Below are 19,523 nucleotides of genomic sequence, written 5' to 3'. Positions count from 1 at the left end.
TTATTATTTCATTCTTTATGGTTACCAGAAATGTGTTTAAAACTAAGGAAAGATCATTTCCTGTTTACAAATAACAGTTTCGTAAGTTGTTTTTTTATTGTAGCCTGCTCTTGCAATCCCACTCAGACTCCAGAAATTCAAAAGATATTGAGCATCACCCTGGGATTTCTCCAGTTCCCCATGAACATGTTGTCTTGTTGATTTACAGAAATCTAGTCTCCAATACAGGTGCTTTCGTATACCAGTGAAACCTTAAAACTGATAAAACTGTTAAAGTCTTCAGCTATGTTGTGTTTAATGGGAGCTGTCATTTTGAATCCAAGAAAGAGCTATTGATCTTGAAGCAGCCAGCCATGGCTGTTATCCATCGATTCAGTCATCCTGCTGCTTCTGTTTAACAAATCCTTCTATATCTCTGCCTATTGCAAAATATAAGAGCTAGATTAATTATAAATTCTCTGCACAGCATCCTGTGTAATCTGTACAGTGTGATCTACAACATTTATTTGTCATGTTAACACTGAGTTAACTATGCTTCTTTTGAAAAGATAAGGAGGGGATCGGTAGGAAAAGTACAATGGGTGGTTCAGAAGATTTTATTGTCTAGATAATTCTTTCATGAGACATGTAATTATCTGCCCCTCACACTGGATGCTTTCTTTTGTAGTTTTCAGCCAAGACAACAGCACGGTCCCTAATTTAGTAAACTCCACATGTTATGTTATGGATGCAAAGATACAAGACAGCTTACATTTTTGGTGTAATGTAAGCATCCTTCTCAAATGTACTGTACATATCAATATTAAAAATATTTTATGTTTCTGTACCACTGTAACATCCCAATCAAAATAGTCACATACTTTATTCTGTATATATCCATTTTCAGAATTCATCTTCCTTGAAACCAACACTGAACTGCCTTCCATCTACTGGACTGTAAACATTTCATTTGGTGACTTTACATTTTTCTTAAGATTCGTGATTGTAAAGTAAATTTAATCTATTGTCTTGTTCTTTGTTTGCTCTGTAACTAATGTATAATTCTATTTGCTCTATAACTAATCTGTAATTCTGATTCTGAATGTTTTTCTGTACTATATTTCTAATATGTTGTGATATACTGTACAGCACAACAGTATTTACAATATTATAACTACCGTGATTAGATCACTCAGCCTTCATGCAGTATGTAACTTAATTACAATTACCTGTAATTAAGGTATGTTGATACATACAGTACAGTATGGTACTGTATGTACTGTACAGTATGTACTGTATGTTGATCCATCACTGTACAGAGTGAAATTACCTGTATATTGTATGACACTTGGGATAAAAAAGCCATCAAATTATATAATGGCTGCTATACTTTGGTTGCACCATCAGTAAGTGATATATCTATAGTATACAACATTTCTTAGGAATTCTTTTCAACTCAATGGACTTTGCAGTAGACACTGATAGAATTAGTTGAATTCCACGCATGAATAAAGAGTTACAGTACATGCATTACAATCATATTATCCTTCCCAGAGCCTTTTCCTGGCATAAGCCAACATGTTACATTCCTTGCTACTTCCCTGCTTCAGTCAAAATCTGTATAACAAACTCCTGTTTTAAATTCACAACTGAATACTTGTGATGCTACTGGGAGATTTCCTAAAATCCGGGTCTACTAAAATGAGACAATGGAATAAAAAAACCTTACTAAACTGCTTTAAGGAGCTTCAACAATACTATTAAAGAAAGTGGACCCAGTAAAAGTACAGTAAAAGGCTTTTAACTAACTGCAGTTAATTTGGAAGAACTATTATTTAGCTAACATTAACTTTTCATTTAGCTAACATTTTATGTAAAAAAATCAAACAACCCTTTGTAACTCACAGAAGTAACCATTTATTTGTTCAATCTTCCAGCTTCCTGAGCTAATCTTCATTTTAGTATTAGAACAAATCATATTTATATTTTGTTAGAAAAAAAATGTATGGTCTAAGTGATCTTAGCGGTGCGTTCACTTAAATCTTCAGCATGTCACACTTTATGCTTTTGAAATAAACATAACCTTAAAGTAAGTGTAAAACACTTTCATAGTGGTTTTTGAAGACTTTTTTCTGCTGTTCTAAAATTAAGTTATATGATTTGGTATGAAACATACATTATAACACATCTTAAGAAATTCATCCATGAAAATAAATTGAGTTTATTTATAGTTTATAGTTCTACTATGGGCCTTTAACAAATAAACTACAAAGCTGAATAATATTTGACCTTTAAGAGTATGAACATCACTCTGGCTGCTCACAGCAGTTGATTCAATTATGTGGTTTTTATGTAGTGCTTGGTATAAAGAGGAGTGTGGGAAATGTAGGTCAAGAAAGGAAGTCCTATAAATTCAGTATTAATGTGTGGGTGAGATGTTAATTGGGTCATAACAAACATGTGCCAATTTTACAGAGAATGATATAGCAGGAATGATTTTGCCCCATCTATTCTGGAGGGAAGAAATCACAGGAAATGTATCCCTAAGCCACCATGAGTCTTCTCCAGGGTTTACCGAAAAGCTGTTCTTAATTCCATTTGCTCTTCTCAATCTACAATATGTGACCCTTTAATCCCCAATTAAGTAATTTGAACTGGTAAAACGCCTAATAACTAAGAAAAAACCCTTCATAATTAACTACCATTAGAAGATTATTGGGTTACATTTGTTTTATCTTTTGACAGTTTTAACTGTCAAAAATGTTTTTAGCTTTCAGGTTTTTCTGTTGACAGTCATGCATGAACAGAAGGGTGAGGCGTGAGAGAGAAAGCTTGATTTCTCATGAGAGTCTTCAGACATGCTGTAGCTCAATCTCGACATAGTTAAAACGAAGAAAAGAAGAGTCCAAGAAGGCTCTGTAAAGAGGGAATAAGGAATAAGAAGCAGCAAGACAGAAGACTACATCTTTGAAATTGCTTTTTCAGTACTAACTAACTGCAGTAGCTGCTTTTACGGTATGTGTTACATACTGTAGTATATTGAGATCTACCACAGATCTGTGCTCCTGAAATCACAAATGAGAGTTGTCAAGTTTTATTAAGAATATCAAAAAATCTATTAAGGCAAACAACAAATATTTATCATTCTGGCCTTTCATTTCAGTATTGGCTATGAACATAAGGACAAAGGAGCTCTGTCTAAACTTAATTTGAAAGACCATGTCAATACACTACAAGTTAATTTTAATTTAAGTGTCTCTTACCATGTAAGAAAACAAAATTAGTTTTCCAACAACACTGTAATATTTCCTGCTGAGGAATTACTTTTTGCTTCTCCCCCCAAACATGCTACCTAGAATTAGTTTTTTTCTTTCTATGTATGCTCCAGAGAAATCATATACATGACATGAATGTTTTCAGACAGTGTAATGCAGTACAGTATTCTCAGTACAGCATATACTGTTACCATACCTAATTTGCAATCAAAAGCATAAATTATCCATTTCAAATTATATCTATCTGAGTTCAAGCAAATATGTCACAGATTAAATACCTAATACAAAGGATGTATTCATCTCTTTAAAAAAATACATTTTTTGCATCAAAACCGCATCACAAAGCAGCAAACCTCATCAAACTTTGAAGCTGATCTTCAATGAGCTCTAGCTCGAGTTTTGCTAGGATTTGGGGCTACAATCAGCCTGAATGAGGTGCTTTACTAAATGGGATTCAAATGTTTAATGGGACCTTGATTCATCAGTGGAAAGCACATCAACTCACAACATTAATCAATCATTAATGCATTTAATTGAAGATTACAGCAAAAATATAACACTTAAACAGGCATTAATCCTACAATCTTCAGGGAGTGCTTCTAAAGACAGTGCGTTCTGATTGAAAAGACTATCCTCTGAAAGTTAGCTGTCAGTTAGCACTATCATGTGTTCACATTATGGCTAAGTCACATTGGTACTGTGGTAGATCCTTCTAATACTATCCAGGAAAAGTCTAACAGTATGAAACATTGATGAACCAGCTTGCAGATACCCAGGATGTAACTTATTTTTTTGCTTCCAACAAGGATAGCATTAAGAAGGTGCAAAATTTAAAAGAAACCTGTTTTATTTTTTCTAATTTCACACCTTATACAATATGCCTCTAATGAAAGAGTAAAAGTCACCCAGACTATACTCCTGTGTGTAGTACAGTACTTTCTGTTAAAAAATCGCTTGTAAATAAAACATTATTATAATTTGTTCAATGTATCTTTTACCAAAGAAAACATTTTTCTTATTATTCAATAAAAAATATATTAATTCAGATGAAAATGGTTGTTAAAATGTACTTTAGGCATACAGTGCCTTGCGAAAGTATTCGGCCCCCTTGAACTTTTCAACCTTTTGCCACATTTCAGGCTTCAAACATAAAGATATAAATTTTTTATTTTATGTGAAGAATCACCAACAAGTGGGACACAATTGTGAAGTGGAACGAAATCTATTGGATTTTTGAAACTTTTTTAACTAATAAAAAAATGAAAAGTGGGGCGTGCAAAATTATTCGCCCCCTTGCGTTAATACTTTGTAGAGCCACCTTTTGCTGCGATTACAGCTGCAAGTCGCTTGGGGTATGTCTCTATCAGTTTTGCACATCGAGAGACTGAAATTCTTGCCCATTCTTCCTTGCAAAACAGCTCGAGCTCAGTGAGGTTGGATGGAGAGCGTTTGTGAACAGCAGTTTTCAGCTCTTTCCACAGATTCTCGATTGGATTCAGGTCTGGACTTTGACTTGGCCATTCAAACACCTGGATACGTTTATTTGTGAACCATTCCTTTGTAGATTTTGCTGTATGTTTGGGATCATTGTCTTGTTGGAAGATAAATCTCCGTCCCAGTTTCAGGTCTTTTGCAGACTCCAACAGGTTTTCATCCAGAATGGTCCTGTATTTGGCTGCATCCATCTTCCCCTCAATTTTAACCATCTTCCCTGTCCCTGCTGAAGAAAAGCAGGCCCAAACCATGATGCTGCCACCACCATGTTTGACAGTGGGGATGGTGTGTTGAGGGTGATGAGCTGTGTTGCTTTTACGCCAAACATATCGTTTTGCATTGTGGCCAAAAAGTTCGATTTTGGTTTCATCTGACCAGAGCACCTTCTTCCACATGTTTGGGGTGTCTCCCAGTTGGCTTGTGGCAAACTTTAGACGAGACTTTTTATGGATATCTTTGAGAAATGGCTTTCTTCTTGCCACTCTTCCATAAAGGCCAGATTTGTGCAGTGTAAGACTGATTGTTGTCCTATGGACAGACTCTCCCACCTCAGCTGTAGTTCTCTGCAGTTCATCCAGAGTGATCATGGGCCTCTTGGCTGCATCTCTGATCAGTCTTCTCCTTGTCTGAGCTGAAAGTTTAGAGGGACGGCCAGGTCTTGGTAGATTTGCAGTGGTCTGATACTCCTTCCATTTCAAGATGATCGCTTGCACAGTGCTCCTTGGGATGTTTGAAGCTTGGGAAATCTTTTTGTATCCAAATCCGGCTTTAAACTTCTCCACAACAGTATTACGGACCTGCCTGGTGTGTTCCTTGGTCTTCATGATGCTCTCTGCGCTTTCAACAGAACCTTGAGACTATCACAGAGCAGGTGCATTTATACAGAGACTTGATTACACACAGGTGGATTCTATTTATCACCATCAGTCATTTAGGACAACATTGGATCATTCAGAGATCCTCACTGAACTTCTGGAGTGAGTTTGCTGCACTGAAAGTAAAGGGGCCGAATAATTTTGCACGCCCCACTTTTCATTTTTTTATTAGTTAAAAAAGTTTCAAAAATCCAATAGATTTCGTTCCACTTCACAATTGTGTCCCACTTGTTGGTGATTCTTCACATAAAATAAAAAATTTATATCTTTATGTTTGAAGCCTGAAATGTGGCAAAAGGTTGAAAAGTTCAAGGGGGCCGAATACTTTCGCAAGGCACTGTACAGGTGAATAAATCTAATTATTATCTTCTGAATAGCCTTTATTTTATTTCAAAGCACTCAGACATTTATTTTCTCAGATTCCCAGACTAGGCCTGCAAGAGACAGGATTACATTTATAATTCCTGACAGAGCATCAAGATTTTATGCCTTTTAAGGAGTCTGACATTATTTTGAAGAAGATACTTTTGAAATGATAAACATTTGTATGTCTAAATTTTATTATTTTATTATTAATAATGATATTCATAATAACATTTGAATTAGTTTCCCTTTGATATGAATTTTAGTCAATTACTTGTAAAATTACTTAAAATTGTTTCATAAAATACCAATAGTAAAAATAGTCATTTTTTTGCTGATAATAACAAAAGCAACATTTATAGGCATAAGGCACTGAAATCAAAATAATGTTGTAACAGGCTGCTGTAATCTTCTTTCTGTTTTTCTATTTGTTTCATTTTAGCTTTCTATTGTGTTCCTAGTTGATGCGCAAGCTTACGGTCTGTCACTTTCTGGGCTGCAGGTATTTCAGATCCGGAGCACCTCCTGTTATCAACCCCCTTCGCACCCGGTTTCCTCGAGACACCATCATTCCTGGGTCGTTCGCTGTAACCCTGACTTGGACTCTACCCAACAGGACCACTGGTGTGTTCAATGTCACCAGTCCTCTTCCTGGAGACTGGTTCCTGGCTGCACATTTACCAAAGGATGAAGGAAAGATTTCTGTTAAGGTAACGTCAGCTAAAGTAATGTAATAATTAAGGAAAGTTAAGGAATGATTAAAAAAAATATTTCCCTAAAGATTATTCACACCTTATTTAACACAAAAGTAGTACACACTGCACTTTCAATGACAAAAATGACCTTCCTTATTGATTTTTCCCTACATATTTGATCCCTGATGACCTCAACTATTAAAAGTTATGCTAATGAAATTTTGAAATGCTATACCTGCATGTCATGTAAATGGCTTTTGAATAATACCTTAATCTTTTTTTTAAGAGAGAAATGTTTTCTTTTTCTTGAAAAAAAGAAATTGATATACTACATTAGGAAAATTACTGGGTCCCTGACCAGAATGGCCTAAGACAGCAGCTGACAGTAAAAAGAACATAAAAAGGTTACAAATGAGAGGAAGGCCTATAAAGTCTGTTTGGTAGTGACACACTAATTGACCTAAGGATCTAAAAAAAGTTACACAGAGACATTAGATTTAAGCAAAGTACAGAGTTTAACCTTCTATTCCACTACTCCAAGCTTTCTGTAGTCTCCTTAAGATCATCTAGGTCAGAGTTTTATTTTTTTTTATTACTTCACAGTATGTGTAAGTGCTTCATTGTAGGAAAGAATTGTGTTTAGGTAGTTCTGATTGGCTAAGATTTTAACATGATTTTTGTATACAGAAAGGAATTGAATCCTTTAGGCATTCCAGTACTTAATATTATGTTAAAGCAGAACCATAATACGTTGAATTGAAACTATTATTGGCAAGTCAATTTGGTTATGTATTTAGGGGTTACAAGTCGCTTGTGCATTAAAGAATTCAGATTGAAGTAACACTAAATCATTATCTAAGAGAATATTAAGTACAGATGCTATTCTTCTGGGGTTTTTATAAGTCTTCTATGTTCCCTTTAAAGTGATTTACAAACAAAAGCTGTAGTTATCAGCAAATACAGCAATATTGCTAGTAGGCATTGTTAGTCTTGGTTGCCGGTCTGTGTTCTAATTATTAGTGATTTGCAAATTTAATCTTGGCTTTTTTTAGTTTACAATTTAAGGCTTTCACATCTCTTCTGACATAACATTTCTAAGCACAATGCTTGTTTTTGGAGTAATATTAAATCTTTTCTTTTTTCTTTTCACTTTCTGATGGTAATTTTTCTTGGCTTTAACAGTAATCAAATAGTCTATGAACTAATGAACTGAACATTGTAAACAAAGGACAATTTAAACGGTCTAATGCCTGCTATAATTTATGATCAATTTCAAAATTATGCTGCTTTTGCAATCTGGGACTGGGGAAAAGTACTGTAGTTTTGTGTTGAGATTCTTTGTTTTGTAAAAATAAAATAGTTCTGGTAAACGTCATCATTAAAATATTAAGAGATGCCATTTTTAATTAATCATAGTTGAATTCTGGGGAAAGCTATTTCATGTTTGCTTGAATGGAACAAGGAGTAAAATATACCTCTGTGTATTCAGCAATGCACATATAAAACTGTCACTTTATACTGTACATTGTGCAGGGGCTGAACATAACAGGTGAAAGCTTGGCTAATGCAAATCTATTTTATTTCACCCTCTACCAGACCAGTTCTCAGTAACAACACTCCTTCTTTATTTATTTCAGGAAATAACCCATATTAGTACACATTAGACTCCGACTCTCCTATGACCCTGTATTGGATAAAGCAATAATAAAATGGATGGATTATTAATCATATAAATACTGTATCACAGTATCACAGCAACTAATACTGTACATAAAGGTTTAAGACTAACCATGAACAATGGCTGTTTTAGCAGAGTATCAAAGCTACCTATGGATTACCATAGCTCCTAGCCAATTCCTGCAAGCAAAAATAATTAGTGCAGTTGATATGGTAGGCTTAAAAGCCTCCCCTGAAGAATATGTATTTGAGGTATTAATTGATGTAATTCGGCACTTACCAGACGTAGTAACACATGAATATTGTGTAACTCTTTTTTAAAGTACCATTAGGCTACAAGATATTCAGATGCTGAAAAAATGTTGAAATGATGTAGAAATAATTTCCCTTTACCAGTTTAGGCTAATGGCAAAAAAGACCCCTAAAAGAATGATTATTATCCTTAAAAGTCTTATTTATCTATTTTACCAGAGAAAGCACTGATTTATTTTTTCCTCTTATATAGCAATAAGGATAAAATGGAGGAATTCCATCCACCATCAGAAAGCCATTAATTCCTGGTAAGGTCATAATAACCCAGAGCAGAAACATTCAATAGTGTGCAAGGCCCAGATACGAGAACACAGGAAGAACATGCAAAAATCCAAGCATCAGAAACCTTCTCAGATCAGAATCACACCATACCCCCTAGAGCTATGAGGCAGCAATATTAACTACTGTACCATACACGCTAAGCCACCTACAGTATTTAAAGAAGTCAACAATATTATAAAGCGATGTTACAGATAAGTGTAGTATGAGGTACGAAATGTTAATGTAAGGATGAATAAAAAATGAAAATGACTATTCAGACTATTCAGATAATCAGAACTTGCAAACTTCTTCATGAGAATGATAACTTCACAGTTATAACTTTTTACTGCAATTTACAGTATATGCAGTTGTATACACATACCGTAGTTTATAAATATACAAATGTAGTTTGTCTACAGTATATAATTCATGTCATGTACATTTTATACAGTTTTAATGAGATCCTGGTGGGCCCCTGAGACATATTTGTTACAACCTGCACAGTTACCTTTCGGTTTATTTTGCAGTATTTGAAATGGGTTTCTGCGTTAGTAACCTCTTCTGCTAAGAGGCTCTTTGATTTGTCAATGTTGTCCTATTCAAGGATTTGTTACACCACCATGTAATATCATCAAAGCATTTCTGACTGGAAAGAACACCTACGTACTAAAAGGATCATTGCATAATAAAATGGCATACCAAACAGTATGTATTTTACACAAGATGAGCACAAAGCCAGATTTGTAAAAAAATCTTGATCTTAGGCCAATATAATAATCAAACATGAAGTGCTATTACTGTATTTATGAGACCATATTATAAGCATCAAACATGAGGTAATCTGATTATGAGACCAAAGCTTTTTAGCAAACTAATAGCATAGGAGTAGAATTGTATAATTGAGGACATTGAATATTTCAATCATTCAATAACACGCTCTAAAGGAGAGGTATTGTGATATTTATCGTCACTAGGTTTTAGATGAGACATTTCACCAATATACAGTATGCTTCCAATCAGAGCAATGAAGCTCAAGGAATGAAATCATGACATATTTGGTGTTGCAGTCAAATTTAAATTTAAATAATTCTTGAACGCAGTCCATATATTATAAGCAAATATTTCTAGTGCCCTTCCTCAAAAATTAATGAAGGTTCTTTCTACATAACAAATGTTCCCCTCCAAAATGTAAATGATTTGTATGCTTTTAATGTTCTCTAAGTTTAAACATTTTGTAATATAATGTAAAAATTAAAAAAAAAATCAGAGAAGGCACACAATTTACTACAGTATACTGTACCATTAAAACAGCTTTATAAAAGTGGTTCGACACACATACGTGTAATATTTTCCCTTGTGATTCTGCAGTTATGCTTTTTAAAGTTTTTTTCTGGTTTCACTTTCTCTTGACATGACAATCTGTTTATGTCCAAATGGAAGCTGATGAATTATGTGAAATTTCAAACTCTGATCCATTTCCCTAAGAAAAAAACCTGTTGCGATGTGTATCATAGCTCAATACTTGTTTCCTTCTTCACTGATTACATGCAAGATTGCAATTCTGGTATTAAATCTTTATTGTAAAGACACAACTCCAAAAACACATACAGTACATAAGGGTGGGATTGTCATTGGATTCTTGTAAAAGGTGCTTTCCTCTAAAGGCGGAATGGTTTGTGTTTCACAGACTTGTATTTGTCCAACACATTGCAGTTTAATATCAAACAGACGCCCAAGACAACTGAGACCTTTAACAATTTCATAGACAAAGACAGATGGTATACATTTGTGGAAAAGTGACTTCTCAGTAAAAAAAAAAGATTTCATTAGTGCAACAACAAACCAATATCAATAGAAGAAGGAGGGGAAAATGTGTAATTAGTCACTTTTGGTAATTTGTTTACCATTGTTTAGAACTCATTACTTTTTCTGACATGGCATGCAAAGCAAAATCTATCAACTAGTACTGTATATGTTTTAATGAATTGATGTGAAACTGGTGAGGCATTACAATCTGGTAAGTCTCCCTGCTTGTCTTTATGATGAACATGAGCAATGAGTTGGCATTAAATGGCAGTCAAGCTAACTGACTGAAAAGAACTTAATTTTATAACTTCCTGTGACTTGATCACTGGAAACTTGTAGTTATAATACTGTGGAAGAGAAATGGATTAATAATGTTCAGCTCTTAATTCAGCTGGAAACCATATAGGGATACTGCTTTGTATAATGTACAGGATTTTCAGAAACAGAGGAGATGATTAAAATGTCAACTTAAGAGTTGAAATCTTATGAATAAATCTAAGAAAATCAAGTGGATAACTGCATGATTAAAATAAGCAGAATCCTAAAAGACAAAGATACCTGTCTGCAAATGACTGCAAAATGGTTCTTTTTCTTTTGGACTCTGAGACCTTATTACTGGAGGTCATATAGAACATTCAATGCGGATGAAAATAACGATTTTAAAGAACATATTTTTCTCTGTGAAACATACAAACATTTTAATTAACAAAATTATATATCATACTGTAACTGAGTTTAATGATACCATGATCATTTCAGTCAGCTGAGATTTTCCTTTTAAATGTGACTCTTAATGAAAATGAATTCAAAAGTTAAAAAGATGTGAAACAAGGCATGTACAGTACAATTCATAAAAGCCAAATCTTTTCATAGGAACTGACAAAAGATTCTTGGTTTGTGAAGATTCTTTTAGCTCAAGTTTTGTTCCTTACTTTGTCTTGAAAGTCCTTTAAGCATTATTAAATTAAATGTGCAAAATGATACTTAAGTTATGTATGCTTCAATTTATACTGTAAGTCAGCATACTGCTTTCTCCTGGAACCCAGCATTTTAATATTTTCCACTTAAATGATTGTGTCTGTTTTCTCAATTGAGTTATACATTTATAACCTTAAGAATCGTTTTAGGAACTAAAAAAAAACAGAGAATACGAGTGTTAGCCCAAGTTTAAAAAACAATCCATTCAAAAACCTAGCACAACTTAATTGAGTTCATGATCTTTTCAGCCTTTCTTAACAGTCACTGGGTCACTATGTACATATGAACATAAAGCAAATCTCTGCACTGCTAAGTAGTGGCAAATTAGACAACTGAATGTAAAACACAAACAGCCTGGCATCAATGTTTTGTGTTCAGCAGCGATGATCTTTTCTATTTTACAACTTACTTAAAATTTAGATGCTGTATTGGTCTAACCTGCCATTTAAAACATTCTCAGAGCTATAAAATCATAAATTTAAAAGGAGTTAAAGCCATTTTATTACACAATGACAAATTTCTCTTTCATATGCATGAAAGTCTCTATGGTGGTTCTATATAAAACCCTTGCTGCATTTTACAACACCAGCTGTGCCTTATTTTATGATTTCGGCTCTGTGCAAATAGCAGATGGGACCCTTTTTCTAATTTGTTCTTTAATGGCAGCATTATTTGAGTTTTCTCCTAACATAGTTACCCAAAGTTCATTGGGCATATACAGATCAGTAAAATGTCTACTTTCTTTATTTTCCTAAATCAATTTTAATTATTGCTTAATACAACACATTCCACCTTTCACACAACTACATACTGTGTACAAGTGTGCCAGATAAGTAAAAGAAAATCTAAATGTAAAAAAGAATTTGTGAAGATATAGATAAAATCCAGTAATGCCATTGTGGAAAGGATATTGATATTTTGGCATTAACCCTCTGAGTCTGAGGGACTGCCAACTGGCCTAGGAAGTCAAAATCCCTAAAAATATCCATGGGGAACAAATGTCTTGATTGTACAGAAGGCTGATAACCTTTAAAGGGGTATAATGATCAATAATTTCTGACAGTTATAATAATAAGATTAGAGGAACGAAATAGCATTTTATAGAAATGTTTGGTGTTAACATGCTCAGCTTGAGAGTCAATCCCTGGCCAAGTTGAGACAGTTTTTCTCAAAGGAACAAAGCAAAGGAGCACTGAACTTAAAGAATAAGATCACATTCATGTCATTAACCATTAAGAACTGTATGTATAAGGTTTGTATTAACCTGTTTGGGTTGAGGGGTGATGCTTGCCCATTTGGATGAGACAGTCAAACCCCAGAAGGAAGGAGGAACGCAGAGATAGCTGGGCCTGGAGGTACAGTATAGTGGGTGGGAAGACTGCACATGGAAACTAACACAATGAACTCAATGAAATGTAAAAGCAGAGAAAGGATGAGAGAACAGTAACAGGGAGAGCAGAGGATACTTGAGAGGATTTTTGGCATATGAAAGAAATATGAAAGATATGAAAGAAATGAAACAGGCATTGGCATCTTTTAAGCAGCCTTGGCAGGTTGTAAATGTGAGACGGAGATGTTAGCACGTGTTTGCAGGAGTGTCTTAGTTAAGATAGATGGGACTTAAGTCCCACGGCAGATGTCAAGTCGGGATGAGAGGGAGATGTTGATACGGAGAAGGAGCAGTAGTGGATTTGAAAGGTTCAGAGGGGGTATTTTTGTCCTGAAAGGGTTCATTATCTACTTACAGTAAATCCACTACAGAGATACACCTTTTTAAATACGAAACCCCATAAAGACCATTGCTTGAGCTTGAAATGTCAAGTCTTTGATTGATTTCTGTGAGCAAACAGGTGGATACAGAATTCGTACCCAAACAGCAGCAGTTTGAGTGCAAAAGGAAAATTTAGCAGACACCAATCAATGATAAGGAGGAAATGGAGAATTTAGACGGCATAGCAATACGACAGGCATGTGCAGTGAGAACTGAAGCAAAACATCACTTCATTATTGTGTCAGAACAAGAAACAATTAAAAATAGAACAGCTCATTCTTTTATAATACCATAGTGGATGATAATGAAGTTGCTGATGCTTTCGAAACTGCCTATCAATAAGCCCAAATGGCAATTTGAAATGAAAGACTAACATCCATAAGGGCCAACTTAACACCTACACATGAGGTTCATGGACAATGAAACTCCAGTACATCCAGCAGCAGTACACACCTCAGCTACAACAGGTAACAAGAGAGTTTTAAGTGCAGTATAATAAGTGATGGAATGTGTAGCTACCCTGTAGCTACAGTAGCTAGCTAGTGAGTGAAGATGATTTGACCTGATCTTTATGTATTTCCTCTAGGATGTACTGTAGTTTGATAGTGAAGTGACATTGTGACCAATTCGGAGTAGAGTAACGCTTATCTGAGTTTGTCTAAAATAAAATAAATGAAGTATTCATACTGTACCTGGCAGGATGGGAAGGAATCCTGGCCATGAAGGCTCTGAAAAAACAAGATTGACCCCATCCCCATGTGGCAATCTGGTGGTATTGAGAGCACTGGAAAGATGTACAGGGTGATTTACAACAGGTGATTCCCTTTTATATATAATTTGAATAAGTTAAACTATAAAATAAAATAAGTTAAAGTTGTCACAGTGAACATAAAAAATGACACAAAAAATGATGACATTGTCTGTGCATGAGTTAACAACTCTTAATGTGGGTTTGTTGATTAAAACTGAAAAAAAAAAGATTTTTGATTGGGTTTTTACCGAAATATTAAATATGGGATTCTTGTCTGTAGGTTATTAACCCATTAATAGCTCAACAAAAAGATGACCCCTTCATCATAATACATTGGTGGAATATCATTATTTTGTAAAGGACCTGGTACAAAAGAGTAAACACCACAGGCAGTTGGCAGCAGGTGTTTTCCCCATGTCATGATTAATATAGTGATGGAGAGGTCTGTAAAGGTCTGATATCATCTGTTCAGAAGAACATTATTCATGAAAATACTTCAAAGGTCTTTCAGTGCAAATATAGGTGTCAGAAGAATTATTATAGAATATGTAATACTGCAGGATCACTTTTTTTCATGTATGTCAGAGATACTGAACATACATATTCCAGAAATATGTCCATAATCAAAAAAGTTACCATCTACAGTATAGTTTTGCAATGTACTGTAGACTCACTGTGCATCTGATATGGTTTGCTGCTTACCATGATCCCTTACTGTATACTGTATATGCAGTTTTTCTAAATGTATTATTATGCCTGTGTATTGTTGAAATGTGGGTCTTACAGTATGTACAGTGTGAAGAAGAAGAAAATGTGACTTCAGTATAACACACAGGTAAACAGCACTGAACTCAAAAGCAGTAACAAAAAGGTCACATTTCTTTTCATATTTTTCCAATCTGCTGATAAAGTCATTTATTTTACTTTAGTGCTGTAGAAAGGTAGAAAAAATAATCATTATGCTATATGGAGTTTCTTGCAGAGTTGGCAGGCCAGGTGCATATACAGTACCTCTGGGGCATATGTATGCCAGTAATTTTCTCTGTAACTCAGGCATGGAGAACTGTTCCTTTCTAATACAGCAGAGAACAACAGTACATATTTAATTTTAGTCCAACATTATCTTATTTGTTTAATCTCCTTAAATCTCCTTTCTTTTAAAAGAAATTACATTGGACATGCTTTGTGGTTTTAAATTCATTAAGATCAAATTACGAGATTACCATTCAGGCAGGGACAAGAGTTGTATAGTTAATTTCACTCCAGCTCAAAAGATCTAAATATTCAGTCTTGCAATGTTACTTCTTTAGCTAAAAGATATTGTTAACAATATGTGTTTTCTCATTTGTTGTGTTCAAAATTAATTTTTGGTTAAAGTTGATTCTTCCACATGTCAGTGGAATGTTTAATTGCGTGAAAAATTAGTGTGGTCTACCTCATACAGGTACAGTACATACCGTAATGTACATGGAAAGAATGAGAGACCCGAAGAAGGCTTCACAGCCGAAACGCTACAGTATGTTTCTTTTTTTCTCTTTTCAGCACGGAATAAACCTTTACTTGTTCCTTAGCAGTCTATTCATGCTGAAGTGGCTACCTACTTGAACCACTGTAACGTACATTCTTTGTGTTTGGAATAAAGTAGTGAAATAATTCTATTTGAATAAAGTTGGATGTCGAAACCTTGTCTGTCCCATTTAACAGAATATGAATCAACAACGAGATCTACTTGTTGATCACTGGAACAGGATAGCCCAGGACATTTATTTAGACATTAATTGGTAGAGGAAACAGATAAGATACTGTAGTGCTGGAACTGTTGCAATTGTAAAATGTCAAGTACTGTATATTATGTATCCTACAATCTGTGATTTGGTTCTGAAAACTACCTTTGCTTTGAAATCTAACACTTGAACACTGAGTGCACGAAGAAAGCCAGTGTAGTCTTGGCTGGGCCTGTGTGAAAATTGTCATGTTAGAAGATGACCTTTCTGTGTGCATCACCTGTGCACCACACTGCCTAGAACTAGGGTTATGGTTACCATTAGGCAGGGTCAATGGAAGGAACAGTGATGTGAGATGTTGTCTATATAGAGTACAGCTGTATTAAGAAATGAGACTTTTATACAGTATAGAACAACAAATTATTATAGGAGCTTAGGGTTAATTACACCCCAATCATGTCTCCGTCTCTACCACTGTAATTGAGCAACGCACTTATGTGCAAATTATTCTCCCTGGCATTGATGGACGCTAGTAATCAACAAAGCTCAGCTTAAATCTTGATTCATCACTGGAAATAACATTTTTATTAACAAGCTTTTGTAACCACTATTACCCCCACTTGCTACCTAGAATTGTTGTGCAACTTTAAGTTGATGAATAACGATTGGGCCAGAGCACTGTGAACTATGTCTGCCATATATCTTCGGACTGTTTCGTCCCTAATTGTCCTGTTCCAAATCCCAGTGACAGCATTTTCTGTAGCTCAGGCCAGATACAGTACAAGTGAGTGCAAAGGTTTTAAAGACAGATTTGTACATCCTGTCTTACTGAGGTAATATATGGGGTACCAGGGTGAGGACAATAACCTCCATCCATCCATTGTCAAACTATTTTAGATAGATAAAGATAGATAATACTTTATTAATCCCGTAGGGAAATTGATGGATTTATCCAGTCCAGCATCACAGGGATCTTGGCAAGCAATGGGTGCAAGACAGGGTATACCCCGGACGGGATGCCAGTCAGTTGCGGGGCACACACAGACACAACCACACACACTTACACCGAGGCCAGTTTTTGGAGGAGCCAATTAACCTAACAGTTTGTCTTTGGATTGTGAGAGGAAGCCAGAGCACCAGGAGGAAACCCACACGAACACTTGGATAACCTACAAAGTCTACGCAAATAAAACCCCAGGTCTGGAATTGTACCCAGGCCCCAAGGCTGTGAAGCAGAAATGCTAAGCACTGTACCATTGTACCCATTACAATAACAGTCTAACCAAAATAACTAACCAGTCATCCTAACATATTCTAATAGACAAGAAACGGTTGCTGTGTGAACATGAATGTGACAGCTATTGCGATATCCCAGTGTTTAGCACTCCAAGTGCTCAGCTCTTCTCTCCAATAATCAGCAGTGGCATCTTAATGATGAATGGTTGTTTTCATAGTGATGTGATGAGCACAATATACAGTGCTTGCGTCATGACATTCTCACACTGAATGACATTCCCTGAAATTCAAATGCAACTGTCACTAAATCTAAAACAACACTGATATCTTTTTTACACACACCAACACATTTCCCAAGTGCTTATTCTTAATTCGTATTGGTTACCTAAAGGCTTATACTGTAGCACATTTTTACCTAAATGGATGCCACAGTGTTTTAATTACCTCCCTATCTTTTGATTAGGCATACTCTCTTTAACCTCTTTATTCTTATCATCTTTATTCAACAGCATCAATAATAATAATAATAATAATAATAATAATAATAATAATAATAATAATAATTATTATTATTATTATTATTATTATTATTATTATTATTATTATTATTATTCTGCAATTTCCCAAACTGGATCAATAAATTATCTAATAACAACAACAATACAGTAGTTTAGACAGAATGTACTGTATTTTTCAAAATACTGAATCCAAAATAGATTACATACATTGGTCCTGTACATCGTTATTTATTTGACAAATCTACTGTATGCATTGTAAAAATGAGACTGGGGAGAAAAACATATACAGTATAACAGAAATACTTGAACTGTGTATTTTTTTAAGCCATAAAATCTCTCAGTGGATTTTTCCTAAAAAAATCCTTTCATCCTATGTGTCATTAAGGTCTTTATGTCTGACATTACTGTGTTTGCAAGAATTCCTTTAAAATAGAAGCTTTTAAGATGAAAACAAAGTTTTGCTTTATTTTACAATACTATTATATATTAATTATAAAATATGATTCACATTGCACCCTTTATAGAATTTGCATGAAATCATCGATTTTTTAAACTATGCATTTTATACCGTGAGAAGTGTTTTACAAGATGTTGTTTAAGTTCTCAGTGATTTATTGTTTTGTCATTGACACATAATTTACATAAATTGATTTAATAAAAGCTTACTAGCATTTTTCATTTAGCATTTTTCATTTTTATTAGGAAACCTAGTTCATGCCATTTATAATTATGAACTGCATGGAGGAAAGTATTTACGAGAATTTGAAAAAATATTGATATAGACATAATTCAGTTGTATTACAAATAATAATGTATGTTTACATCTGTTAGCCTAATATTTACAGTAGATAGAATGAGCTTATGTTTTCATTGTAAAAGAACACTTGCGTTAGGTTTGTTGTATCACAGTGGAATTACTGGATTACATGGAATTTACTTTCAGGCCCAGATAAATATCTTCAGACAAGAATAACAGATTTTTACATATGTTGTTATTATTCCCATGCAGGGGCTCTATGAAGAATGCCAATACCTCTTTCAGCCCCAATTAATTGTGCAGAGATTGATTGGTATTCCTGTCCTGTATCCTGGATACTTGATAAAGCAAATAATCCCAGTACACAACAAATCGGTGCTTTACAAGTAAGTGGCAGTATTTAACATCTCTTGGGAATGCTACAGACAAGAGGGCACAAGTGCATACCTGTACATGTATACCAAAGTTAGTTGTTTTTCAGACTACAGAGATTGAAGTGTAGCCTGTAATAGTTACAGATCCAACACTACAAACATATAAGTCTTGATGTTGTCTATTTAATAAAGTTAAGTTACATTGGGACAGTACTGTATATACAGTTGATAGTTAGCTACAATTAGCTGAAGTTGTATGTTGTCTTATGCGACCAGGACACAACAGAAATTACAGGAATGTTATATGTTTTCTGTGTTCAGCAAATGATATTTACTGTAGCATTATCACTACAAGAACACTTTAACAAAATATTAATACTGTTTATATTATTATTAATATTATTATTATTATTATTATTATTATGGTCTATTATAATATGTATAGTATATCTTAAGGTCAATATTCAATTTGAGGTTATAAAAATTATTGCAATTTCATATTATTCTTTCTATTCAGTTGAAGCACATCTAAACCATTTGGGGTTGAGTCAAGATCTTATATGATTACTGTATGCTTTATCAAAGTACTCAATAAATGAATAGCAATGAACAATCAACATATTTTCTAAGATCAAAATGTTCATGGTAGTTCTAGGAGATAGACATGAACTAAAAGA

At 34.4% G+C, this 19,523-nt stretch overlaps 1 protein-coding gene across 1 annotated transcript in view; it reads left to right on the top strand.

Moving 5' to 3' along the window:
- tmem8b (transmembrane protein 8B) overlaps positions 1–19,523 on the top strand; it is a 148,559-nt gene that overhangs the window by 58,654 nt on the left and 70,382 nt on the right. Inside the window, exons 3-4 of the mRNA XM_088629065.1 lie at positions 6,489–6,696; positions 18,725–18,858. Coding sequence (XP_088485191.1) covers positions 6,489–6,696; positions 18,725–18,858 — 342 coding nt within the window. The remainder of the gene's footprint in view (positions 1–6,488; positions 6,697–18,724; positions 18,859–19,523) is intronic.

This window comes from Lepisosteus platostomus, chromosome 4 (genome assembly GCF_059453375.1).
Source record: "Lepisosteus platostomus isolate fLepPlt1 chromosome 4, fLepPlt1.hap1, whole genome shotgun sequence".
In the NCBI taxonomy this organism is placed as follows: Eukaryota; Metazoa; Chordata; class Actinopteri; order Semionotiformes; family Lepisosteidae; genus Lepisosteus; species Lepisosteus platostomus.
Note: the sequence above shows the minus strand (reverse complement) of the source record. Positions and strands in the feature narration are given on the sequence as shown.